The sequence below is a fragment of the Lathamus discolor genome, chromosome 4 (genome assembly GCF_037157495.1).
Source record: "Lathamus discolor isolate bLatDis1 chromosome 4, bLatDis1.hap1, whole genome shotgun sequence".
NCBI classification, from domain to species: domain Eukaryota; kingdom Metazoa; phylum Chordata; class Aves; order Psittaciformes; family Psittacidae; genus Lathamus; species Lathamus discolor.
This window is the reverse complement of record NC_088887.1, coordinates 8,218,658-8,245,006: the sequence shown is the minus strand read 5'-3', so window position 1 is coordinate 8,245,006 and position 26,349 is coordinate 8,218,658. Positions and strand designations below refer to the sequence as shown.

The following is a 26,349-nucleotide window of genomic DNA, read 5'->3' as shown; positions in this document are numbered from 1 at the left end:
ACAGCCATTCAGCTAGTTTGCAGTCCACTTACCTAGCATGCCCTTAGTTTCCTTACGAGGATGCTGTGGAAGACAGTATCCAAAGCCATACTGAACAATCAAGGTAAATAACATCCATAGCCCTTCTCTCCTCTACCAAGACATTTCTCTCATCCTAGTGGGCTATCACATTGATTAAGCATGATTTCCCCTTTGTAAGCCCACGCTATTTCCAGTCACCTTTTTGTCCTTAATAATTGTGAAAATGAATTCCAACATTACTCACTCCACTACCTTTCCAGGGACTGAGGTGAAGCTGATGAGCCTCCAGATGCTCCTTGAATATAGGAGCATCATTTTCTTTCTTCCAGTCCTCAGGAACTTCCTTTCATGCCTATGACCTTTCAAAGAGTATTGAGTGTGGCACTGGCCCGCTCCCAAAGCATCCACGGATGCATCCAGTCCTACCCCATGGCATTGCCTAAGTCCAGCCAGTTTAAGTATTTCCCTAGCCTGATCCAGCTCTACTGAGGGAATTCTTCTGCTCTCCAGACTTTTCTGCTCCTCTTAGGCACCTCAAGTTCCTGAAAGCAAGTCCTACCAGAAAAAGCTGAGAGAGGGCCAGCGTTGAGTCCCCCAGTCTCTTCTGTGTCCTCTGTCAGCAGGTTCCTGCTCCACTGAGCCCATTTTCCTTAGTGTGCCTTCTATTGCAGAAGTCTTTGTTACCCGACATGTCTCTCACCAGATTAAGATCTTTCTAATTAAGACATAAACATAAGGTTATCTGAAATACGAAAAAAACGTATTTCCCATATGAAAATATGGAAAAAAAAATCTGAGCAAGATAATAACCAATACTGAAAACCAGTAAAGAGAACAGTGAAACACCAGTCAAATATGCCATGTCAAGTCAAGAGAAATATTTATTGTTATTAGTGCAGACATGTTTGTCCAGCTTAAGTTCCTTTCCCGGACTTTTCTTTAGGACTGAGAAAATAAGCAAGATTTTTGGGTTCTTTTAAACTCATACACCCTCTACTGGACGTTATATTCTACTGCTGCAAGAGCACAAACATGATTACCAAAGGAATGTTTGTTACGAAAGATACACTCCTCCTCTTACTTTCAAAATTGCTTCAGCTCAAGTCTCTCCTCAGGGCATTCCCAATAAAATATATAGTACAATTTGAATCTACAGATATATTCACAGTTGCAGAACAGCACAGAAAGGGTTCAGGCTTTCCTCTTGCTCCCTGCTGCAAATACACGAGTGCTAGTGTCACTCCCCTTCCAATTTCCAGACCAAGGAAGTCCACAAATGGGACTCAGCCACAGTATTCCAGTTAAGCTGCACTGAAGTCAGTGCAGCCACTTGGGTTTGCATTAGTGAAGGTGAAAGGAGAGCTGTGTGACTCAAATTTAGATGCTGCAGAGGAAGGGAATGGCGTAAAAACCATGGAATTTTTTTCCCAGCATTAAGTTAAAAAAAGAAGATACTTTCTTTTCTCCTTTGTTGGCACAGGAATCAGTATTTTGCAGCCTATAGAAAATGCACACAAGAAACTGTAATAAAACACCCAAGATAAGCTTGCTAGAAAAAAGACAGTTCATCATGCTTAGTCTTGCTGCTCTGGTAACTGTGGAGACTCAGTGGCTTATTCTCATGAGGAAGGCTTCTGAACACCCGCAGATGCATGAACTCATCGTTGCCAACATGGACCTGCAAAGCATGAAAACCAGTGAGTTACTCCATGGAGTAACAGCAGCCTTCAGTGGGAGGGATGGTGTAGACTGGTGTGTTTCAAGGATGGGGAAGCAGAGAAGTAGTAAGAAAACCCATCACCTCAGAAGGTGAGGTCTTGTTTTAAACCAGAATGGGAGTCATGACTGTGGAAACACCACATAATTCTTCTTTGCCTGTTCTGTTTGTTAATCCTCGCTGTGCCAGAGATAGGGAACATACAGGGAGGGAATCAGACAGGAGTTGCAGAGAAGTTATTACTGCATTAAATACATGCAAAATGCTCTCATCTTATCTGGCACAACAAGTGCTTGGTTTTATGTGTGGTAGCACTACAGGCAAAGTCAGAGCAGGCTGGATGCTTTATTGTGTCTTTGCACATCTGGACTTCACTTAATGCAATGTTAGTGCTCAACATCACACACGTGTAATTATTCCCCAAACCAAGCTTCAGAAAATAACTAAAAAGTAAAAATAATTATGGAAACAGAGAAGTATTTTTATCTCCATTTAATACAGGCTGGGTGGTGGGTGGATTATTAAGTTTGGTTTTTTAACAGTGGGGTATTTTTAAATGAACAGAGTTTTTTCTTATTCAGGCCAAATCATAAGGATTCCTCTCTAGGAAAGTAAAAACCCCAAACCAGAACAAAAAGACAAACCCCACTACTCCAAATATTATACATGTTAATTAAAAAAGAAAATAAAGCCTCATTGCTCAGCATCCTTTACCTTGATGAAGTAGTTTGTTCCAGCAACCACCTGAGTTTTAAACTCCACGGCAGTGAAGACATCAAAGGTTTTCCCTTCTTTTTCTTCTAGCTGAGATTTCACCTTAAGGAAACAATAGAGGTTATTTAAGAATGAAGCTTAGGACCTAAAGCTTACACTATCAGTGTGCTCCAGCACCCTTCAGGTCACTGCTGCTGAATTCCCACACAGAGACATCCTGCTTTTCTTAGTTATTAAAAAATCAAAATGAATAATGCTAAGTTTTGTGTTAAACCAGGACCAGAAACATAGACAGAAGCAAAGCCAGGACAGCGGTATGATTCAGTCGCCAAGTCTGGAGTCTCCAACAGAAAACTATGAGGGCATTCCAGATTCATTCGACAAATTATTTCCTCTGTTGATATCTGAGCTTCTCTTTCTGTCCTGTATATCTAACAACAAACGTAAAGTGGTTCAGGATCTAAATGCACAGGACTGTATCTTTTTAAAGAGAAGATTTCAATATACATCATTGTTACAACAAGAAAAAGGGCTACTTCAGCATTAGCTCCCTTTTCAAATTCAGAACGAGTTCTTACTGATCTGGCATCACAGAACAGACATCCATCCACAGTCTGAAAGCAAACTACCTAAGCCTAGGCTTTTACAACTCTTATTTGATAGTTCTTCCATATTTGCTGGAATCTGTAACGTTTTAAAACTGCAAATATTTTCCTAAAAATAACAGAAGCATAAAGCCTTCTGAGTTATCAACCAAGTTTTCAGAGTGTAAAACCGGTGCTCAAGAAGTCAGAATAACTTGTTCAGCGCCCCAGAGGGAGGCACGAACTCGTAAGAGTTGCAGTTTTTCTCTCCCATGCTTGACTCTCTAGAACGTCATGGCTAGATGGTGAAATTCCTGGTCAGGAAAGCAGATGATTTCAGGCTTTATTTACAAGGGTGGGATGAATTAGTCTCAGAAGTCCTTGCTGCAGGTGCAGTTCTACCCAGGCCTTAGCTCCTGCACTGCATCATTATGTAGCCTTCCCTCCACTCTGAGTACAACTGTACCAAGCAGTGAGCGGATCTTCTCTTTCCAGTCATATAGTGTACTTCTGCTTCTTCCTAAATTCAAGGGGAATAAATACATTTGCTCTCCTGCCTGAATCCCACCTGCTTCCTTGGGAGTAAACAAGTGCCAGTTTGCCACTGCTCTCGGCGAAGTAGGAACAGAAACAATTCCTGCAACAGGGTACGTTCTCCCACCTCTCCCAGCACTGAGAAGGCACAGGACCAGACCCTGGTGCATTTCCAAGACAGCTCAGCAGTGACCATCCTGTCCCTGGCAGCCAAGACCATACTGTACCTCTTCTCTCAGAGGTCTCTACACTTCTTCCAGGCTATGAACAGTACATCAAAAGTAGGATAATGATGTTTGGATGCTTTTGCACATGTTTTTTTCCATATGCAAATCAAAGTGCACCCAACAAGCTTGCATTCTAAGATACAAGGAAGGGTACAGGCCCAGAAAGCACACTGACTCAGTCCTCCACTTTTCCTTTCCCCTGAGTCAGAGGAAGCAGGAAGTGGATTCAGTTGCCATCACCAGAGCTACTACTACAAATCTCAAGCAGGGGAGAGGACAGACATCGGTATCCCACTGACTCTACCCTGCCCTGTGCTCCTTTAGCAATCCTAGGCACTGTACGAGGTTGGTTTCATAGTCTCAGAATTGCTCTGGCTCAGCATGTTTTGTATTTCCACCAGGAAGCTGGCCACTGGGCTCTATGACCACAGACAGCTCAGAGCCAGACGTGGCTGCAAGCTTATGGCAGTGACTCAGCACAGCATGTTACTTACTAGTTACTAGTGAGCACCCTGATTCAGTATGGAGAGGGAGAGCACAGAGGGAAATACTGTGCAAGATCTGGTATCAGCCCACCCTGCTAGTTCGTGATCTCAGTTTAGGTCTGGGGGTCCTGGTGGACAATGCACTAACTATGAGCCAGCACTGTGCCCCAGTAACACAATAACATCAGCAGGAACCTAGCTGGAAGAGAGAGGCAGGAAATTATTGGCGCTTGTTGGAGAACATTTGGAATATTGTGTCCAGTTTTGGGCCTACAATACAAGAAAGATGCCAATGAACTGTAGTGAGCTCAGATGTCTGGAGCACTCGTGCTGTGAGAAGAAAATGAGCTTGCTCAGCTTGGAGAAGGCACTGAGGCTTTCCAGTACCTACAAGGAGTCAGGTCACTGGGGGGTGATGGCAGAATAACGGGACACAATGGTCATAAATTGAAACTGGAGGTTCAGACTGGGTATAAGGAAAGCTTTTCCCCTGGGGACACTCCCCCACTACAGCAGGCTGTTCAGAGAAGCTGTGCAGTTTCCCATCCTCAGACCTGACTGGACAAAGTACCAAGGAGCCTGGGGCTGCTGACCCTGCATTCAGACAGAAGATGCAGTCCCTTCCCACCCAAACAATCTGTGGTTCAATGACAGGGCTGAAAATGATCATACCCCAAAGGCTATTTGCTGTTCAGTGTGGCCCTTTCGCTTAGTCTCGGAGCAGTTACTAAAAGGCAGATGGCTTAAAATCACCCTAACTAACCTCTGTCACAGCTGCCAGTGACAAGCCAAAGGCTGAACAGGCTTGGGTGGAAATCCCTGCAGTGTAAGATGCAGTGCCTAAGGGTCTCCTAAACCAGACACCGTCAGAAGGAAGATGTCGTGCTCTGTCTCATGCTGTACCTGCTCTAGGTGAGCAGCAGTACCTGCCAGGGCCACATTTGGTCATCACCAGAATTCTTATGAAACAATACAACGCAGGCAAGGACTGGAAATGTATTTATGGCAAGCGAACTGGCAGGCTCTAACAAATCTCCACAAAGATTTGATTTTAAGCAAACAAAACAATTTGAGATATCTACCTTTATTTAACAGAACTAATGTTTCCTTCACAGTCTGTGACATTTTGGGTTTTCCCACATGTATTTCAGTAATTTAAACTGGCAGTCAAAACAAGCTGGACAAACTTTGAAGTGTTTGTGTGATTTAAATGAAAGTAACAGATTTTTGTTAATTATGTTCACTTCTGAATCCAACTGGGTGCTGTTTTTATACTCTTCATCTCAGCTTTGGATTGCCAACCCCTTGCAGCCTGCCACAGAATAGAAAAATCAGGATTTCAAACCTAGTGTTCAGCCCATGTGCAACGCTAATTGCATATTTGCATTACCATTAACACGACATGTGGGCCCTTTCAGGTCAAAACAGTAATTGTGACTCTCTCTCAGCAACTCTCAGTAACGTAGTCATTACTGCAAACCCACGCTGGTGCTTTGGAGATGCACATCTCTTTTTTAAATGCAAGATCATCAGATTCTACAAGCTAAACGTTCATTTCAATGACTACTGTGCCTTTGGGCACTCTGTACATGCTTAGAAACAGCTGCAGCCTGGGGAATAAACCCAGGCTGGAATAAACCCAGGGAATAAACAATGACAAAGCACGTAAGAAGCTGGAGCTCCTCCTTCATCTTTCATCACTGGCTTGACACACCCTACCTAAAACCGAAAAGCAGAGGGAACTTGGGTTTCTCGGGACTGAAACACCACCACGTGCTTTGAAAGAACTTCACTTGTACATTGGCATTTTCAGAGTAAAAATATGGGCAGTACTTAAGTTACTCTTAAGTAGTATCAGGATTTGGAGCCGGCAGTGATTAGAGCTCAATTCTGTGTTAGGAAATAGCAGAAGCAGCACATTTTTTTTGCTTATCCCCTGATACCCTCCAAAAGCCCCCAGACAAACAAGCAACCAAACCCCAGCACACGAACGTGGTTACGATGTTCAGACCTTGTAAAAGCCACCAGAGGTCCTTCCTCAAGCTCCAGAACACGCACACACCAGAGCCGCCCGTTGGCCCTGCGCGGACGCTGGTAGGTAACACACCACCTGCACAGCCAGGAACGGAGCTGGGCGCACCCCGCCTCTCCCGGAGCGCTTCAACGCCGCCGGCGGGTCCCCTCCAAACGCTCACAAACGCGCTTCTAAAACGCTGACCCTGCTCTGAATAAAGCCACGCTCGGCCAGGCAGGCTCCGGGCAGGCTCCGGGCAGGCAGTGACTGCGCACACATCCCCGCCGCTTGCCAGCCTTCCTGCTGATGGGAGTAAAGGCGTCTCCGCGCTCAGCTCGCACACACGCACCCGGACCCCACCGTCCCCCCGCACGGGGGGTCGGGGCCCGTCGGCGCAATCGAACCTACCGCCGGTTGGTGCATGCCCCGCCGGGGGGGCCCGGCCCGGCGGGCTCCGAACGCCAACAGGCGCGGTGGGAGCAACCCCAGGCCCTGCCCGGGCGCGGAGCTCACCCGAGCCACTCACCTCGTCCACGATCTGCTGCGTCTCGCCGGTAGCGGGCCGGACCGCCGAGGCGCCGCCGCACAACATGGTGGCAGCCGCTCCGTTCCGTTCCGCTCCGCTCCGACCCCTTCCTCTCCGGCGGGGGGCGGGATCGGGGGCGGCACCGGGCGGGTCCTGGGGCGGGTGGTCCGCAGGGCTGGGTGAGTGCGGTGGCAGCCGGGCTGCGGTGGTTGCGGTACAGCGCTGGCTGGGCAGGGAAGTAGAACAGGGTAAAAGCTAGAAGCCAATGGCAGTAAGAGCTCCTGCAGGACGGCCCCAGCGGGGACACCGCTGTGACAGCTCCACACGAGGGTTGTGCTCGCCTCCACTGCGGCAGTTGGCTTTCCCCGTGTGTCACGTTTTCCAGCAGCCGTCACCTTTCGCTGTGCCATGGCAAGTTCCACATCTGGGACTCCCTCGTTCACCATGTTGTTCCCTCTCCCAGGCTGATTTTGCTGTTCCTCAGACAGCAAACTGAAGGCCATGTTGAATCATCCAACTTTTGAGACCCCGCTTGGTGAGACTGCAGTCTGAATGTCCAGCTTTTAGCTATATTTTCCCCCAAACATCCGGATTTCTTGGAAAAACAAGAACAAAACCCTACCTTCCCCCCTGCTTCCTAGCACCCCTTGGAAAATTCAGTAAATACAACCCTAAATTTCATAGCAGGAGGTATTGCATACTGGATGGACTTCCTGCACTGGTATGGATGACATGGTGAGAAGCATGAAACAGAATGAGGAAGCAGTATTTCTTTCCCCTGGTACCATCTCTCTTCTCTGTGGAGGGCAAATAAACACCCTGCTGGGGCTTTGGGAAGGCAGAGCTCTGCCATGTTTGTGAGTGGAGTGGGAATGAAGGATCGGGCTCTTCACTGGGGCAGTTCCTTGCCCATCAGCCAAGTTTGCCAATAGAAATCCCACCACAGAGCAGATACACTCTGTTGCTGCTTTGCTGCTGGTTGGTTCAGGAATCACCACAGTGGCACATGCTTTCCAGTAGGTTTTTGAGCCATGGTAGGGGTTGGGGTGGGGATGGGGCAACCATTCACGTGGGCAGCTTCTAGTGAGGCATACCAGTGGAGCTTCTCAAGCTTGAGCTTTCAACAGAAAGGTGTTACCCAGCGTCAGTATTGTCTTGGGTGACACTGGTTTTTGAGTGACCGGCTTTTGGGTGGGTGTCTGAGCAAATCTCCTATGCTGGACTTGGCAGGAGGAGAACAGACACCCTCCTCTGTGCATGCGAAAAGGGGTCTGGCCTCAAACTGCCTTCATGGAGGGTGTGGGGTTCTTTTCTGCTTAACTTTCTTTGCGTCTAGTGTATGTGTCGCTTTACAGGCTGCAGGCGCGGCTGTCACGCAGTGTGTGGGGCTTGAGGCTTAGAACTCCAGGTGGGTGTGCACTGGGGGTGGATGGGGGTTCCCCAGCAAACTGAGCACGGTTGGTCTGTTGGTGTAATATTATGGCAGCTGTTGGAGCCTCACTGTGTGCCAGGCTATAAATTCCTTTTAAGTAGATGTAAAGAAGTAAAAAACATCTAAAGAATGAAAACTACCCAAAGAATGAAAACCACCCAAATGTCAACATTACCTACTGTTTGCCTAGCCAGTGAATACTGCTCTCCAACCAAGGCAGCCGAGGGTGGTGACTTTTAGTTTCTCTTGTTGCACGTGTTTGTGCAGTCTTTGGTTTGTGTCTTGTGTCATTTTCATCTCATTCATTACGCTCTTCTCTGCTTTCAGTGCTGTCAGTTGCGCTTCAGTTTGGGTTTGGCCCGTAGGAAGCACTAAAACTGTTCGCTTACTGATATTTTGGGAAGTATGGCCCTTAGCCGAAGTACTTTTTTTAGCCTTTTCTGCCACCTAGTGCCAATCTCCGTTCTTGCAGTCAGACTGAGGAGACCGAGGATCTCGATTCCATAACCCAAACTATGCCTAGAAGCCATGGTAAGAAGGGACCGTTTTTTGAGTAACTTTCAGTGGGTCCAGGGGTGGAATGTGGTTTCCAAAACTGTGGCCACAAGGATTTGTGTTTTCAAACTACATTTTGAGTTTGAAACAGAGCTCTTGAAACTCAAGTGCTTGTAATTTGCAGGCCTTACAGTTGAAGTCAGATTGGTTCTTATGTGCTGCAATTAAATTTTGAGCCCACTCTGAGGGGGATGCAACAGATCACCAAACGGGCTAAAATAACTTGTCTGAATAGCATGCTTCTTGGGCTTCTGGACTTCCAGTTTGCTCTCCTAAGCCAAAACCCCTGTTCTTAGTCAGCAACAAGTGGAGGTGGCAAAACAAAGTTTTTATGCAGTAATGTCGCCTGTAAGTTTTATTTCCTGCCCTGGCAAAAGAACAACCAAGCAAAAACAGTAACAAGAGAATTGTGGTATTTTCCCTAACGCATTCACATAGTCCTTTCATCTCTGCTCACACTAGGCTGTAGACCTTTCGATACTGGTTAAGACTCCCTTCACGCTTGATGATGGAGGGTGCTGACATCTTCATGTCAGACAGTTCTTGCACATGGGACCTGGGAAGAGGGAAATCAGTTCTGCAGTGTAACCCACCCCCTCCTGCTAGGCTGCTGAGGGGTGCTTTTTCTCTCATCAGGCTGCACCAAATCTCTCTCCTAATGACTCTCTTACTTCAACCTTTCCAGCATGGATGGAGAAGATCCAGGTGTGCCTTGCAAAATCAGAAGAACTTAATGTCTGCTTTTGGGGGAGCAGAACAAGAGTAATGAAGTTCTGCTATGCTCTCTTCTGAAGTCCTTACAGTTTTAACTTAGGTTCAGTCCACCCTTCCTGTGCTAAGTGCCCTCTATTCAAGACAGGCCAGGAGGGAAATAACCTAATCGGTGGCCTATAGGAGCCAAAACATATCTGATTTATCCATTTGTCTTTGTGCATGTCTCAGAGCCTAGGCCTGTACATCTTCCTCATCCAGTCATGTACCAGCACACACACTTAGATGCTCATCCATTCCTGCAATCATATCACCACACTTGGAGGCTATTTCTCCACACCTAACTCAATTTCACTTGTTTCATTTGCTTTGTATCAGGCCCACCAGTATCATCACAATTAGCTCAAATGCTCTGTGTAGGTGCAAGGCAGATTAATATGGCAAAGCACAACACTGACTATGGTGCGAAAGGGTTAGCCATGTATGCCATGTGGAATATTACAGCAGCAACACTTTGTTAAGCATACAACTACTAGCGACATAATCGATCATGGATACATCTCATTGTGCTCTCACAACGTTCTCTGGGAGGGATTTATAAGCTGTTCTCCCCCTCCATTAAAGCAGGCAGGCTGGAGGTAAAACTACCTCAGCTGGAGGAAACCAGTAGGAACCTAGTAGCTTGGGCTAGTGCAATGGAGTCTATGAAGAGTATTGTCCAGTATTTCCTGCTGGGCAGAAGGGAGAGATTGGGACATTACTAAATATAAATAGCAGGGCGCTCTGTCACATTAAATACTTTACATGTTCACACCCTTGGCTGTACACAGCATGCAGGATGTTGGGGGCTTTTTTATTTTCCCCATGACCGTGCTTTCCCCAAGTGAAACCGTGTACCTTGCTTTTGGTAGAGCTGGGAGTCCTGATGCACATGGTTACAGATCACATATACTGGATAAAGAGGGAATATTATACATAGTGGGAAAGAGGAATATTATACATAAATGTAAAAGCAGAGTATAATGGAATTGCCTAGTGCCTCCCATAGTCAGCTGAGTTGCAGTCTGGCAGGAAAAGCTTATGGAGGCAAGGCAGCATGCAGACTTCTGCTTAAGCCCCACCAGAGGCGGTCTTCACTTGTCCTTCTGAGATGTCCTGGTTTCAATAAAGCGAAAGCAAATCCAGTCCAAGGCTCCCCAGACACAGTCCTTCCTCTGGAGGCAGGTGTGTTACCCTGCCAGTGCTAACAGTAAGGTTTGGTGGGGCTGTGCCACAGGAATGTGTCTTTGTTGTCTTTCCCATTCAGAAGCAAGAGGTGAGCAAGTTCCTCCTGGGGGCTGTTGTGCTTTTCACGATCTTCTTTTGTTAGGAATGTACCGTGTTCTCTGTTACAGAGCCACCTCCAGTGCCTATAAAATTTCGGGAGTTAGCTGATGGCAGGGAAGGCTCCACCTCAGGGCTTGGTACCTCTTCTTTGGTTTCACCCACCACTGACTCCTGCGAGCTGGTCTCTGGGCTGGAAGCTGCCTGGAAGCTGGGCTCAGCACTGAGGGGCTCACTGTTCTGCAGGGGAAGCAGCGCCCGGTGCCGCATCAGGCTTTCATCACTGTTCTGAGCCTCCAGGGAGTTCCTGCGCTTGGCATTCCTGTTGGCCATGGCGTTCTTCTGCGGCTCCTCGAAGCTCAGTGACAGGGTGACCGTGCCGCTCCCGAAGCTGACTTTCTGCTTGCAGCCACGCTGCTGCTGGCGCTGCCGCTCAGCGGAGGCTGGTAGAGGAAAGGGGTCTTCGTGGTTGCTCTTGCTGCTGATGGAGGAGGAAGGAGTGGATCCGGTGGAGCCCCCCAGGCTGTTGGAGCGTTTGCGTGACACGTTGCTCCGTCTCAGCGTGGCCCTGGCAGCCACCTTGAAGGCATGGGCAGCTGTGCTGCAGCGCACCTCCTCGATCGTGTTGCGGGAAGGCTTGAAGAGGATGATGTAGACTTTGTTGAAGAAGATGCAGGCCAGGAGCCCAAAGCTGGCAGCCAATATTGCGATCACCTCCACAGCAGAAACGAACTTGCCATATGTGCTGGCGTACGCAGGGATGAAGGAGATCCACACAATGAAGAATATTAGCATGCTGAAGGTGATGAACTTGGCTTCATTAAAATTCTCAGGCAGCTTTCGAGACTTGAAGGCAAAGAAGAAGCAGATGGCTGCCAGGAGACAAGTATAGCCAATGAGGAAGCCAAGGGCCATCAAGGAGCCTTCATGGCAGGTGATGAAGATAATCTCATCCTCCAGTTCATGGTTTCGGTAACTGGATGGCGGGGCCGTGTACAGCCAAATCACACAGATGACAATCTGTACGAACGTGCACAAGAAGACCAGGAGGAACTGGAGGTTGAGGCCCCACCATTTTCGGTGGAGGCTCGTGGGGATCTTCGCCTCAAAGACAAGCAGAACACGGTTGGTTTTCACCAGGATGCAGGAGATGCAGAGGACAAAGCTGATGCCAAAAGCTGGCTGCCGCAGACGGCAAGTCCAGTTCTGGGGCTCGCCAATGAAGAATAATGAGCTGGAGAAGCAGCAGAGCAAGGAGAAGAGGAGGAGGTAGGACAGCTCCCGGTTTGTGGCCTTGACAATGGGTGTGTTGCGAAATTTGGTGAAGACTCCCAGGACAAAAGAGGTCAGGAAAATTCCCAGCACAGCAAAGAGGGTCAGAGCGATCCCAAAGGGCTCGGTCCAGGACAGAAATTCTATCTGCTTGGGGATGCAGGATGTGTGGTTCTCATTGGACCAGTAATCCTCAGGGCACTTGTCACAGGCACTTGCATCTGAAAAAGAAGTGACAGGAAGACGGAAGGTTTGTCACACTGAGAGGCTGAAACGTGGGTTGACACGTATTGCGGCTACATACCAGCCTTCATCTTAAATACATGGGGTGTTCCCTTCAGGTGTCTACAGATTCACAGAATCGCATGTTGGTGTTTCAGAGTATTTTACACTGGAACAACCAGCCTCCCACAGGCAGGAGATCACAAGGCATGCTTAGTTCCAGCTTTAAGCTGGGAAGTCCTGCCCCTGCCCTTGTGCTTTTGGAATCCATTTCTTGGCAAAACTTTGCAACTACTGTAACACAGGCACTATTCCTCTTTCTTCCTGTTCCTTCGTTTTTATCATCTACTTCTCTCTGTCTTTATACCTCTCACACTTTTACCATCATGTGAAACGTCCTGCGTGTCTCTATTACAGAGAAAATGAAAAACGTGCCTGCCTCCTTTAGTGCTTTAAGATCCTGTTCATATTCTACAGAGGCAGGTCTTAGAAGTGTTTAAATTGCTCTTTCCTGAAGGCAGGGAATGCCCTTGACTCCCAGCACACTCATTTCATGTTGGAGTGTCAGGGAAGATGTGTCTTAAAGATATCACTCTCCCCACACCCAGTGTCCCACTGGTACTTTCAGAGGGAAAATTGATGCCTCCATCTCTTTCCTCTGCATGAAACTAGTTGTGCTTGCTGGGATAGCAATGTATGTCTCCAATGACTGCCATAATCAAAAGGCAAGGACCTGCTACTTCTGGTCTTCTCCTTTGATCCAAATGGGTCTTGGCCTCCACCGGAGGCAGTCACGACTCCTTTGATGGCAGTGGAAAGGGGTTGAGAGCAGTGAGTTGGAAGTCACAAGCTACCTCAGCCTTTAGGATTCCAGCAGGATAGCAATGGCCTGCAGTGAGCTCTGGGAACAAACATTCAGAAAACTCCCTTAGCAGCAGCCTCCCTCTGAGCTTCGCACCTGACGGAGACTCAGTGCATAGCTTGCAGAACAGAGCATGGTGCTAATGAGAAAGACAGGAATACCCAGCTAAGAAGGACAGAGGATTTCAAGCTCTCTCCTGCAGGCTTGGTTGGAAGGAGCATCTGTAACCTGATACTGCTTTCCTAAGGACTGATTGCCTCACCCAAGCTGTTGATGTGAAAAACTGGCACTAGATGCAAAAGCTCAGTCAGAAGGTCCCATCACCATGTGTCATTTCATTTCATTTACATCCATTACCTGAAATCTCCTGCAAACTGCAGGAAAGGCAGAGCTAACTTCACATAGCAGGGATTGCATCCACCTCTACCAGAGACAGGGCAGCTATCTAGCACTGCATCCTAAAGATGCGCTTTCACTGTTGGCTTGAGGTGACTTCAGAGACCATGCTGCCACAGAAGGGAGTAAACCAGGTCTCTCTCCTCCCCCAAGGCTGCTCATTCTGGCCCCTTCCTTTGTGTTAGCACTAGAGGTCACACAGGTTCTCATTCTAGCTGGAAATTCAGCCTGCCTAGAGCTGGTTTTCAGGAAGACTAGAGACTCAGTACAACTCTCCCTGGCTGCAGAGTACCAGTGCTGCTCCCAGACAAAGGGTGGGAGCATGCAGCTGTGAGAGGACACAACAGCTTGTCTCCTTCGATAGCATCACTGTCTCAGCTGGTGAGACTGGTTGTAAAACTGCTCTCTATGCCTATAAGACTGGCAATCGCAGGAAATAAAGAGTATTACTGTCAGCTGAAATTGAAGCAGGAAACTGTCAGAAGGCAGTTGCCCCCTCAGCCCCACAGATTTCACCAGTGCACCAAGTGCTAGCTCCCAAAATCAGGAGGAAAACACCAAAAGACCCCTATTACACATGGCCAGAACTTCTTCCATTTAATCTGAAAATGCTTCTCCCAAGCATCCTGCAGTAGTATATGTTCATGCTAAAAACAGAATTCCTGTGTGACAGGATACAAATTAGATTCTCCCAAAGAAGAATGCTTGCTCTAAGCATTGCAAGCAGCTTACTGAAGCTTTCATCTTGGCCAAGGTCTGCAAGTGTGCACTGGGACCAGTGCTGCTGGAAGGGGTGTGATGAAATCCCAAGTGTTCTTCAGTGTGAAGGGAACTACTGTTCTGAAAGGATTTATTTGCCTTCATTGCCCAGCGCTGAGGGAGCACTAATGGTGTTGGAAATACAGAATTTTTCAGTCAGTTCTAAAACTGAGGCTACTTTTTCCCTCCACTGCAGAACCTGAGTGGCGTGATCCAAGATCCTACTGAAACCAACAAACAAGATGTCCATGGGTGTTTGGTAAGACCCTGAGATTTTGGTTCTCTTGCAGTGCCAGTGCTCAACAGAAACTGTGCTTGATGATTCCATAAAGGGAAATAATCCTCTCTGCTTGTGAAGTCAGGGATGGAACTGACTTTATTTCTTCATAAAGTATGAAATAAAACCATGCTAATATGAGGAAAAGACGGAGGAGGGCAGGTTGTGGAGTCTCCTACACTGGAGATATTCAAGGCCCGCCTGGACAAGTTCCTGTGTGATGTACTGTAGGTTACCCTGCTCTTGCAGGGGGGTTGGACTAGATGATCTTTTTAGGTCCCTTCCAACCCTTGGGATTCTGTGATTCTGTGATTCTGTGAATTTAGGATTAGGGTAGGAAGTGTCTCCTTCCTTCAGGTTTTTGGAGGAATAAAAGCTACTGCTACAGTGCAATGGAGCTTATCTGTGGCTGCCTGAGAGGCTTCCTATATGCAAGTCTTTTTCTCAAGTTCTCTGCCTTAACTTTTGTAACTGAGCACAGCAGGGACAAGCAGGTTTAGTGGAAGACCGGATCTGGGGGCCACAGGACTCAACTCCTGTAAGCTTTTCAGAAGCCCTTGCAGACCTTCTGTGCAGCCCCCTGGCAAGGCAGCCCCCAGCTCAGCACTGCAGGGAAGTGCTCTCAGCACAACCGCAGGTGATGCCCAGGGGCTCTTGTGATCCTCTGCAAGCCCAGCACAGCTCCGGGGGTATTACCTGTTTCATCGCTGTACTCCCCGTCGGGGCAGTCCACGCACTCGAAGCAGCAGGTGGGCTCTCCCTCAATGATGCCCTTCCTTGTGCCTGGGAGGCAGTCTCTGCTGCAGTTAGAGAAAGGCACCTGCAAGAAAAGAGCCCAAGAAAGGTTAACAGTGTCAGTGCCCCATGTGCAGCTTCTCTGCAGTGGGACCCTGGGCTTCCTCCAAGGGTGTTATTGCTTGACTAACATGCTGGATGGAGAACCTCAGAAGCTCACCTCTTTGCTCCACACAACAGACATTTGGCACAGTAGTTCTCCCCCAGCTCACTGCAGTGGTATTTGTTTGAAAGACCACATCAAGGGATGGTAGATCAGCAGATCTTTGTAATCTCTTCTGTGTTGTGGGCACTCTGAACTCATATGTGACCCATGATACAAATACCAGAAGATGGTCATTAGAGGGTTAAAAGACAACCAGTCTCTACTGGCAGGAATTTGAGTCAACCTTGCAAATATATTCCATATATTGCATATTGAGTGCTAACAAATTAATGGGAATTAAAAGAGTTTCTTGAAACCCAGTTCCTCTTGTTTGCTGAAGACCCTCTCCAACCCAGAAACAAAACAGGTAAATTAACTAAACCAGAGGAGTTTCCGTATGAAATAAAGGCCTTGTTTTTGGAACATTGAGCATCTAAAGATGCAAACTGGCAGCTATATGCAAATCCAAAGGCTTCCAGGTTTCTGCTGCTGCAAATGATGAGCTGTGTCCCCTGCTGGCTGTGCACTTATGCTGTGTGTGAGTCCACCTGGCCATGGTCATATCCCTGCAGCAAGTGGTTGTATAGGCATGCTCCCTGCATGCCTGATGCACACTGACAATGAGTTCAGCATAGTAAGTAGAAGGCTGGGCCTTCTTTACTGAGGAGCACAACTGGAGGTTGGACTCACCTTTTTCCCAACTAAATTAAGGAAAGAGGTAGCACAGATGAGTTTCCTAGCTCAGAGGAGGTAAACCCACATTTTCCACTGCCAGCAAAGTACTGTGATCCATACATACTTAAGGGCTGCTCTGGTTGGAAGCCTCTATTCATCTTTTTATGAGTTTACTGCTAGTTTGCTCAAGTGCTGATTTCCAGGAACCTACTATGTGGATGCACATAGGTGGTGAGTCTGAGATATGGTTTGGGTATTTCCTGTATACAGGCACTGACCTCAGCCACAGGGTATGTGAGTACTGCAAGTAAGTTGCCTTGATAGTGGCAACTCCTATGTGGAGATACCCATTTTGATATTCACCTGCAGCTGAGAGTGGTCGCTGTTGCCTCTCACTCTGAAGTACAGGTGCAGCACAGTCTGGGAACACCGTTTCTAAGCTGTTAATCAGGATTGCATAATTCATTGGACAGATACACATCCAGGACAAATACTGAAGCTCCCCACTTGAAGCATTCTTTGCTGTTAAGACCTGTTCCTTGGGACAGTCTTTCAGCATGCAGTGCATCCACCAAGAGGACTTCACCAGTCTGGACAGTCACTGCCGATTTTGAACAAGGCTGAATCAAAGGCCTGACTGAAGTCAGGCACTGCCTCCCCATTATCTACTAAGCTGACTGAGCTTCCAAGGAGGAACATTAAATTGGTCTGGCACGATTTCATCTTGACAAATCCATTTTGCTTTTTTCTTATCAGTTTATTATCCTGTGCTTATAAACTGTTTAATAGGGCTTTTTTATCTGGTCTTTGAGGTTACTGAAACCCAGCTCAATTGTGTGTAATTCCCTTGGCTTCCTATCTCTGCTTTTAAAAACAGGTACCCTCCTGTAATCCTTTGAGATTACAATTTTGAGATTATAATCCTCACAATCACCTTCCTCTAATCCTTTGAGACATCACCCATCCTCCACATTGCTCAAAGATAAATTGCTAGCACTTTTGAGATTGCTTTGGCTGCCTTCTTAAGTATTCTGTGGGGAATTTCATCAAGTTCTGCCAAAATGAATCTATCTTACCTACTCTTTAACTTGTTCTTTTGCGAGTCTGGCCAACACTGAAGTTCCTGTGTTAGAATTAACTACATTTAATCTTTTTCTGAGGATGGCAGAGGCACAGAAAACTTCAGCAAGTGAAGTACTGACTACTCACTTTGAGCAAAGCCTTTTACCTGGAAGAAATTCAGACTCTATAAACTGACAAAATAAGCTGCAGCAGACACAGGGATCACAAACCCCTCCACTGGCACACAATTTACAGGACACTTGGCAACATCCAGTCTAACTTTTAACAATTTAGGACAGAGAATGGAGGTAAATACAGTGCTGTTGGAGGAGTTCAGACCAACAGAACACAATTACTTGGTTTAAGTAAAAACCAGTAACATCTTAGCTGTTGGAAAAGGTGCCAGTGGCATTTGCAATGATCAGAAGGAGGGGTTAGGACATCAGGGTTTTAAAATGCTGCTTGTAGCTTGTCTCAAAGACTCCAGCTTGGCTTAGAAAAGCCTGAGCTCAGTATTTCTGTAATGTGCTCTGCCTGACCCATGCCTCTTTCAGAGATTTCTGGATTTAAGCTGTAAGAGAAGCTGGGCTAGCTGGAGTAAGTAAGGCTTAATGGATAGTGTAATTGTATTAGATAAGTATAGCTACTGCAGAAGCAGTTACCTATCTGTCACCTGGAAGTGAATTGCCTTGTTTAGTAATCAGGTACTGATTTAATACATCTAAACATTGCAGCCAGGCCTCACAGTGACATTTCTAAGCTTCCTGTGCCACCTCCCAGGCCACATGCCAGATGCCTGCTCAGCATCCCCTCTGGAAACCACAGTTTCTGTCTAGGCTGGAGGGGGCTCTTACCCAGGGATCTCTCCACCACCTTCCTATCACACGAGAGAACACAACTGTGGCTGCTAGCGACAATGGTTATGCTGAAAAGTTCTAACATATGCAAGGAAGTGGAGAAGGACTTAGGCCTGACTAAAATCAATGGCTAAATCGTGTACTCTTAAGACTGCAGAAGCACCTTCTGGTAGATTAAAAACAGTAGCAGGCACTGGCATCTCTATTTGAGCACCATGTCCAAGTGAACCTGGGCAGGTTGACAGGGCTTAATACCCAGGCTCATCAAATGTATAGGAGAGGAGAAGCAGGTGCCTGTTATTTCCAGAAGTGTGTAATCAGGGTGTGAGAGACTATGGCAGAGACCATGTATACAGTAAGATGAATGGATCTTTCTAATGAGACACAGAGCCATAATACGAGAAGTGTGCAGGGTTAGTTCAAATTTCAGTCCGCAGAGACTTGGGAAATGGTGCTGTGAGGATTTAAGCACCTACCTCTTTAGAGAATCCACTCCACAGGATCTTGTTTTCATTGATAAAGAGCCTCTCCCCTTTCTTGGCATAAACATTGTAGTGCCCAACCTCTTCAAAGACGACTGAACCATCTTCCGGAGAGAGGTGCCAATTGATTATTGAGTAATTCCCTACCAGGTCCCCAAATTCATCAAAATCCACTTGCTCCCCCATGTTATTGGTGAAATTTAAGTGTCGCAGATGCTTGAGCACCTAGAGAGAGATGAAGAGACATCATGAATGTTTGCCTCTCACAACTCTACCACAGCACACATCTGCTATGGAGACAGAACTGGAAATAATTACTTTACTACAGTTCTTAATCTCTTAAAAATTAATTAATTACAGTAGTAGCAGGCTTTCTCTCATAGACATCACACACAGAGAGAGCCTGTACAAACCTTGTAGGCAACACAAGGTCTCATGGCCCTCAGGGTGGTCGGCACACATCTGTAACAACAGTTGTTACCCCATCAACCATTTAGCATTCCTCTTCAGTCCCTTTTGACACACCTCTGCAAACCCATCAGGCAGCTCTTCGTCAGGGGCAGAGAAGTGACTGCAGCCACTGAAGTGTTTCGGTCACCCATGCATCCCTCTCACGCTGCTCTTGTAACCACTTTGCATAAGTGCTCTCAGTTGGCATTGCACATCTCTGAACAATCCAACACTCAAAACGGGAATGCTTGAGAAACAATTCAAAATTGACTTTTCATTGAAATACCCCAAGCTCAACGCATTGCAGTAAAAACCAACAAATCAAGCTGGAGAATTCATACCCCTTTTTCTTTGATCCTGGCTTTTGGTTGTGTAATTTCAAGTAATCACATTCTGCCTGTCCCCATGTGTTGACTCCTGTAGTTTTCACCTCATGTTTTAAACTGTCATATGCTGCAGACAAGCGCAGTTAACCTCAGGGACAACCGCAGCTGCAAAATTCATGATCTAGATGGCCTGACAAGTAGACCAAAGAAACCGCAGCATGAAGGAAAGCCTGTACTGGCTACTGCAATACAGTTCATCCATAGATCTTCAGAAGCTGCTGGTTTATGCACTTTCAGATTTCCAGCCCTCCCTCTCTGCCCCCTCCCGCCCATCATTTAACAGCCATGGCAGGGGGTTGGAACTAGATGATCTTAAGGTCCTTTCCAACTCTAAATATTCTAGGATTCTCTGATTCTTAGTTTCTCTGTAGAGGTCATCTATGGAAAGCTGAGGTGACTCGGGGGGCTGTCAGCTGTCCCTAGATCACTGAGATATAGTTGCTGCTGTGGTTCTAGCATTTGTGGCAGCCTGTAAGCCCAGTCTTCTCTCTCTCACTTGCGAGTACCCAAACTTACAATCTTGGATGGCAACATATAAGAAACAACACAATGAATTTAACTTGTCTCAGCAGGCAGAGGACTCCTCACCCCACAGGCATAGAATAGACAACATTGTTTTGATGAAGCCTTTCCACCTGAAAGCACGGGGACAGGGGAACAGAATCACTTCATTAATTCCCATCAGTTTTGCTGAATTGTCTCATTTTTCTCTGTTTCCTTTTGGGATCTTCCTGTCTCAGGCTCAAATCTCCAGGGCTACTGACATACCCTCCTCTCACTGCCTATATCAATGTCAGCCTGACAGGGTCTGGAAAAATCACAGTGTTACTAGGCAGGATGTGGCTGGCAGCACCTTTTCAGCTTTGTGTGATGTTGATGGAAGTACATCAAAATGTTGCCCCAGTATTCAGTCTTTGGATAATGGATGAGATGGTGGAGGCAGGATTTCTTTCTGTCTTTCTCAGCACCACTGGCCCTCCTCTGCAGACCAGCTGCTCCATAAGGTGTGCAGCTGAAGTGGTCTCACTTAAAAGCCAGGACCTGTCCTTTGAAGACCTCACCCTCTGATGGACATGGCAAAAGAAGGTGCTCTGCTCTGGCACTTTGCAGTGGAGAGCCAGGGCATTCCTGCTTGCTGTGGGGAAGGAAAGAAGGCATAGCTCTCCTTTCCTCCCCCTCCTCCCTGAGTGGCAGTCAAGAAGATGCTACTTGCCCAGTTCTATCAGGGAACAGTGAGAACACAGCAGAAGCAGCTCTGAGTTCAGAACAGGTGATACAAGGTCTGCAGATCCCCAGTGATGTCTGTGCTGCATCAACTCGCTTTGGCCTCATTTTACTGGGGCTGCAATCTTGGACATGGTAGCAGGAACCTTGTTCATCATCAGTGTGAAGTCCCAAGCAGGACTTTTCTCTAGCACCTTGTCCTGGGTTCAGCACTAGCAGTCATTTTTCTCCCTCTTAGTAGCTGGTGCAGCGCTGTGATTTTGACGTTCAGCCTGGGAACAGCGCTGACAACACCGATGTTTTTAGTTGTTGCTAAGTCATGTTTACTCTGACCAAGGACTTTCTGAGTCTCATGCTCTGCCAGGGAGGAGGGGAAGCTGGGAGGAAGCAGAGACAGGACACCTGACCCAAACTGACCAAAAAGGTATTCTGTACCATGGCAAGTAATGCCCAGGATGTAGAACTGGGGGCAGTTACCCCGAAGGGCGAGATCACTGCTCGGGTCGGGCTGGGTATCAGTTGGCGGGTGGTGAGCAGTTGTATTCTCTTCCCTTGTTATTTCCCTTATCATCATTATTATTGGTGGTAGCAGCAGTGATTTGTGTTATACCTTAGTTACTGGGCTGTTCTTATCTCTACCCGTGGGAGTTGAATTCTTTCGATTCTCCTCCCCATCCCTCTGGGAGCGGGTAGGGAGGAAGGCAGGAAGTGAGAGAGAGACTACGTGGTACTGCATTACTGCCTGGGCTTAAACCATGACACACCTACCACAGGGTGGCACCTGCAGCTGTGACATCCAGATCAGGTTTGAATCGTTGAGCTGAATGCTGTGTTTCTCCTTACTCTTAACTCCGTAGTGCGCTCTCATGCAGCACTGTAGCACTCTGCAGAACAACACCAGGATATGCTGACTGGATATCACTTCTGGGTTGACTTTTATCTGTATAGGGAGATGCAGGCTTTGCACTTCTTTTGATTACAGCTACTACACACATTAGGAGACAATCTTACAAGAGCCATATTGAAGATTCTCCACTTTGAGTTTTGCCTCTCCTGGAAGGAGGCTGGCTGGTTTTATAGTCAGCAAGATCAACAGTGGAAAGTTCTGGGTTCCCTCGATGCACTTTCTTTTGGTTGTTTTTTTTTTTTTTTTTCACAGCATTCATCTCAATAGTCTATTCCTTTGCTTTTTCCTATAGTCTTTTCTTATTCCTAACGTTAGGCTGCTTAGAAAGCGACATATATCCCTAGCTCCTGGCGGGGTTTTGTAGGATTAGTTTAGCAGCATTTTTCCCCACCTACACCTGAAGATTCAGGTTACAAACCATTTCATGTATGGGCTGATATCTCTATCTGGCAGGTAGATATTCATATACAAGCACTGATCTGCATTTAATGTTGTTTTTCCTCAGGCACAGAATAGCAGCCTCAGATATGCAGCCATAGCTAGGGAGCAGCAGAGCCTGGTGTATCAGTTCATGCAGGAAAGACACATGTCCTATTTAAAATACCAAATGGAGGGGCAACAGAATAACAGGAGTAACAAAACTTGGCTTCTCTTTCCAGGAAATACCAAAGCTTGCCTTCAAGTCTAAATTTCTGAAGGGCAGCTTGTGAAATGGTAACTGAACAACTACTAGGACATGATCCTTGTTTAGATGGCAAGAAAATCCCAGGATGATATCTGTGTACTATACAAGTTCTGCTCTCAGCAGGATGAAAATACAGCTTAAACAGCCAAGGAATACAGAAGCACTAAACTTTAAAAGAGGAAGTTGTAGACTCTGAGTAACTACAGCACTCTTTTACAGGCAGCAGTCTATCAATGATTAGCTAAAGGCTTTACAGTTAAGAATGTGTCACTGTGTTTTGTAACTAAAAATAGAAACATAAATACCCAGGACTCAATGCACGAAGACTTAAAAGACCCTGTTTCCGTGAGGGCAAGAGCACGTGTCAGAGATGCGTGTGTCACAGTCTGGAACCAAAAGTTTATGAAAGAAATGTTGACCGCATGGCTTGAATGCACCATCAGTGGCTGGTGGAAGCCTGCAGGGACAGCACTGTGCAAGCTGCTGTCTTCAGATGGAATTTTTCCTTCTTTTTTTTTCCCCCTCTGTCACAGGCTTCACGTTGAATTGCAATGCTTTTTCATTAAAACACCTATTATCAGAAAGGACTTGCAAGCTGCCCTATTCCCTATTCCCATTATTCCTGGTAAGGCCATTCCCAGCATCATAGCATCCCATGCTTTATCCAGGCTTGATATTCTGGGTCATGTGCTTTTCACTGTTATGGGAGGATCATAAATACAGCTGTATTAGGGCAGACTGGCAGCCCATCTCCCAGGACCTGCTTCTGACTGTGGCCAACAGCGAATACCAACACAAGAGTAGAAGGGGATGTGATAATTCCCCAGAATACTCTTGCATTCTGCAGCTCAGTTACTTCCTATGCTAAAGGCCTTTGTACCTGGTAATCTGTGGTGGATTTTTCGACCAAGACATTGCACATTTGTGTTCTGCACCAGTGCAGACTTTTCAAATCCACAGCCTCCGACAGCAAGGAGACCTACATTTGATGTCAAAAGCAACTCTTCTTGCCTGTTGGAACAGAGTAGCTACAAATCTCTTTTGATGACCTTCATGCTTATGTTGGAAAAGACTTGTCATTTGCTAGTCATGTTTTCCATGCCTCTCAGGACTTTAGAAGCCTTTGTCAGATCTCTCTTCAGCGACCTCTTTCCCAGGCTGATGAGCCCTATCTGACTTAGCTGCTTCTTGTACAGAAGCTGTTACTTGGACCCTTCTCCAAGCTTTCCCAGTTTGGAAGTTTCTCTTTCATCCATTCTGAGACCTGAACATGATATTGAAGTGAGGGCACCAAGGGTTAATAAAGTGGCCCCAGGACACTCTGTTTACCTCCCTGTCCCTTTTCCAGTGTGACTGTTCCTAACAGTACCTTTGCTTCTTTAATTACTGCTTAAGACCTGAGGAGTTCACCCAAGGACCTGTTCAAGCTTGAAGATCACATCTGTGATTAGTTAGAACTCACCACTTATTTTTATCCTCTGCTAACTTTCAACCAACTATTCATCCATGTGAGGACTGAATTTGGTAACAGGCTACCAGAAGCCTTTTAGAAGCCTCAGCATTCTCCATGAGCAACCTTATCCATAAACATCCCAATGCCTTCAAACAGCTTCAGGAGAGGCACAGTTTCTCTTTGCAAAAGTCATCAAGTCCTCAGTATATCCTGTTTTTCCTTCCTGATATATATATTATTTTCTTTACTAATGTTTCTAATAATGGGCTCATCAGACCCTGCTAGTTCCTTGGATCTCCTCCAGGACCCTTTTAGGAAATTGATGTTACATGTGTCAACTTTCTAGGCCTCGGGGCCTAAGACTGTTTCAAGTGACAGGTTGAGCACCATAGCCAGCACTTCAACTCCTTCATCTGTGAGCTACTTCATCTGTGAGCTCTGGCAGAGCTCTCAGGTGAACATCATTCACTTGCACTGAAGTATTAAGGTTCATTTCGCTCTTGTGTCCCATGGCTTCTTCAACAGTCACTTCAGACAGAACCTCTACAAGTGCCTCATAAGTAAACAAATGCAGGAACTTTCTCAAGTTCGTCTGTAAAAAGCACACTTTTCTTCTGTCAAGGCCTCACCTTGTCTTTTGCAGTGATAATCTATGGCTCAACAGACAGTCCTACTGCTGAAGTGTTTAAATAAGGATTTATGAGCTTTTTCCCATTTACAGCCTGTTCCTCATTTATTTTTTGGCCTGCTTATTTTATTTTTGCATTTAACCTGCCAGAGTTTATGATCTTTCCTGTTTTACTCACTGGACATAACTCAGCTATTTGAAGGACGCTGTCTCACTTTCAATAAACACCACTCAATACCTTTGTTTTGCCTTGCCAGCTCCCTTAGCTTTTCTTCACCTCTTTGTGATCTACAGTAGACACTTACTTTATTTCACTAGTATTAGAGCCAGTAGCAGGCAAAAAACCCCACTTAAACTGTGAACATTGTCAGGCAGCCAATAATTGTGTGTGTGCTGTGTGTAAGCTGAACTGTTACACTCTGGAGCACAAGCTAGCTGCAAGCAGTATGTACTAGCTGTACATTTTGACAGCAGCTGGACTAACCAAAAGTGGCATGTCCAAGACCCTCCAATTGGTAACAAGATGTGAGACAGAACCACCAGTTAGGAAACTGATTGCAACCAAAACCTAGGGCTCAGGGCTAGAAAGAAGATAGCGAAGATCATATCTGGATGCGAAACACTGAAAGTGGGGAAAGATCCTGGAGGAGGAGATGTGTGGAGACAAATGTTGGGGGATGCCAGTGATCTTGTCCAGGTTGATGATGCTCGAGACTGGTAAATGAAAAGCTGTACAGCACGAACTGCTGACTTCCACATTGACAGAACACCACCGTGTCCCTGCTGGGAGGGGAAGTTGAGACCTGGTGAATATAACGGTGTGGGGAAAGCAAGTGAGCGTGTGAGACACCAAGCAGGTTAAATGCTCTAGTCTGGATAATTCTTAAATAAACATCAATATCCAGATCTGCTACAGGTTGTAATTTCCTTTGTCTCAAGTGTGACAAGTCCTTAACTGGTCTCCATATACCGGCAAGGGTTTAATATCATTTGCTTTCTTCTGCAGTTTCTTTCTAATGTGTTTCCTCACTAGGCCAAATAGTCCTGCAAGGGAAGTGACCCTGGGCTCATTATAGGTGTCTGTCCCCATAAAAGACAAATGATTCCCCCTTCTCTTGATGCTTTTCCCACACTGAGTTTTAATTCTGCCCACCTAGCTATATCCAGGCCTGTAAAACAGGTCTGGACCAATTGCTACCGAATGTTTTTCTCTTTTACTTTGACAGAGTGCCCATATTGAGAGCAGCGAACAATTCCGCTTCATGGCTCAGTGTGAAGATGAGAAGCTGGCAACTACACTGAAGATAGCACATCCTTCTTTTCATTCTGAATTGCTGAGGGCCCATTCTCCACTCTTGTTCTGGATTCCTAATCAAGCACCCGGAAAAGACACTTTCATGATGCTGAAAGAGGTGTAAGGACTTGAGAGCTCAGCTATCACTTTAGCCCAGGGGTCATGGCATACAGGATTTGGTTTCTGCCAGTGGCCAAGTATCAGGAGAAAACATGCCCATGGCAATTCTGAAAGAGTCACTTGTAAAATGCTTTAAAAGAAATGTTCCCTGAACCAATAGTTGTTTTTTTTTTTATTTCTTCCTTGTTTCCATCTATCTATATGTCAATCTCTATTTACATGCTAGCAAAGCTTAATTTTTACTGTCTATATGAATGTTTAATTCCTGCTACATTCTCTAATTTGGGTTATCTTGTTCTGCCTGTTTTTTATGTAGGGCCAACTCTTAGGCTCTCTCAAAGGCAATGCTGTCATCACACTATTGACCAGTTCTGATGCAAGTGACTGAGCAGGCAGAAAGGTGCTGGCCTTAGCCCCTAGAGTCAGTAATACCTGTTTCCAGAAGCCTGGAAATGATAACACTAGTCTTCACCTACTGCATGAGAAGTGGGCTGTACTCCAGGAGTGAAACTGTCAGGTTGGTAACAGTGCAGATGAACAAAGGGAGATAAACTC

At 46.3% G+C, this 26,349-nt stretch overlaps 2 protein-coding genes across 5 annotated transcripts in view; both read right to left on the bottom strand.

Annotated features, from left to right (window-relative positions):
• Positions 1 to 884: 884 nt before the first annotated feature.
• LOC136013006 (cystatin-B-like) lies at positions 885 to 6,957 on the bottom strand. The gene is made up of 3 exons (XM_065676199.1): positions 6,823 to 6,957; positions 2,453 to 2,554; positions 885 to 1,699 (listed from the first exon to the last, which is right to left on the bottom strand). The coding sequence occupies exons 1-3, from the start codon at positions 6,886 to 6,888 to the stop codon at positions 1,571 to 1,573; spliced, it is 297 nt and encodes a 98-aa protein (XP_065532271.1). The 5' UTR covers positions 6,889 to 6,957; the 3' UTR covers positions 885 to 1,570.
• Positions 6,958 to 10,336: 3,379 nt separating this feature from the next.
• The window catches only part of CASR (calcium sensing receptor), an 89,300-nt gene continuing 73,287 nt past the window's right edge, over positions 10,337 to 26,349 (bottom strand). For all 4 annotated transcript variants that reach the window (XM_065676195.1, XM_065676194.1, XM_065676197.1 and 1 more), the window contains 3 exons: positions 18,642 to 18,872; positions 15,328 to 15,451; positions 10,337 to 12,336 (listed from right to left, as the gene is read on the bottom strand). In XM_065676195.1, the coding sequence (XP_065532267.1) occupies positions 10,886 to 12,336; positions 15,328 to 15,451; positions 18,642 to 18,872 (1,806 nt within the window). In that variant the 3' untranslated portion in view covers positions 10,337 to 10,885. The remainder of the gene's footprint in view (positions 12,337 to 15,327; positions 15,452 to 18,641; positions 18,873 to 26,349) is intronic.

Excerpts from the sequence above, each read along its gene's own strand:
- LOC136013006 (XM_065676199.1), bottom strand. The coding sequence starts at position 6,888 with ATGTTGTGCGGCGGCGCCTCGGCGGTCCGGCCCGCTACCGGCGAGACG. Across the intron at positions 2,555-6,822 it reads CGCAGCAGATCGTGGACGAG|GTGAAATCTCAGCTAGAAGA; the intron begins GTGAGTGGCTCG and ends TGTTTCCTTAAG. Across the intron at positions 1,700-2,452 it reads GAACAAACTACTTCATCAAG|GTCCATGTTGGCAACGATGA; the intron begins GTAAAGGATGCT and ends CATGCTTTGCAG.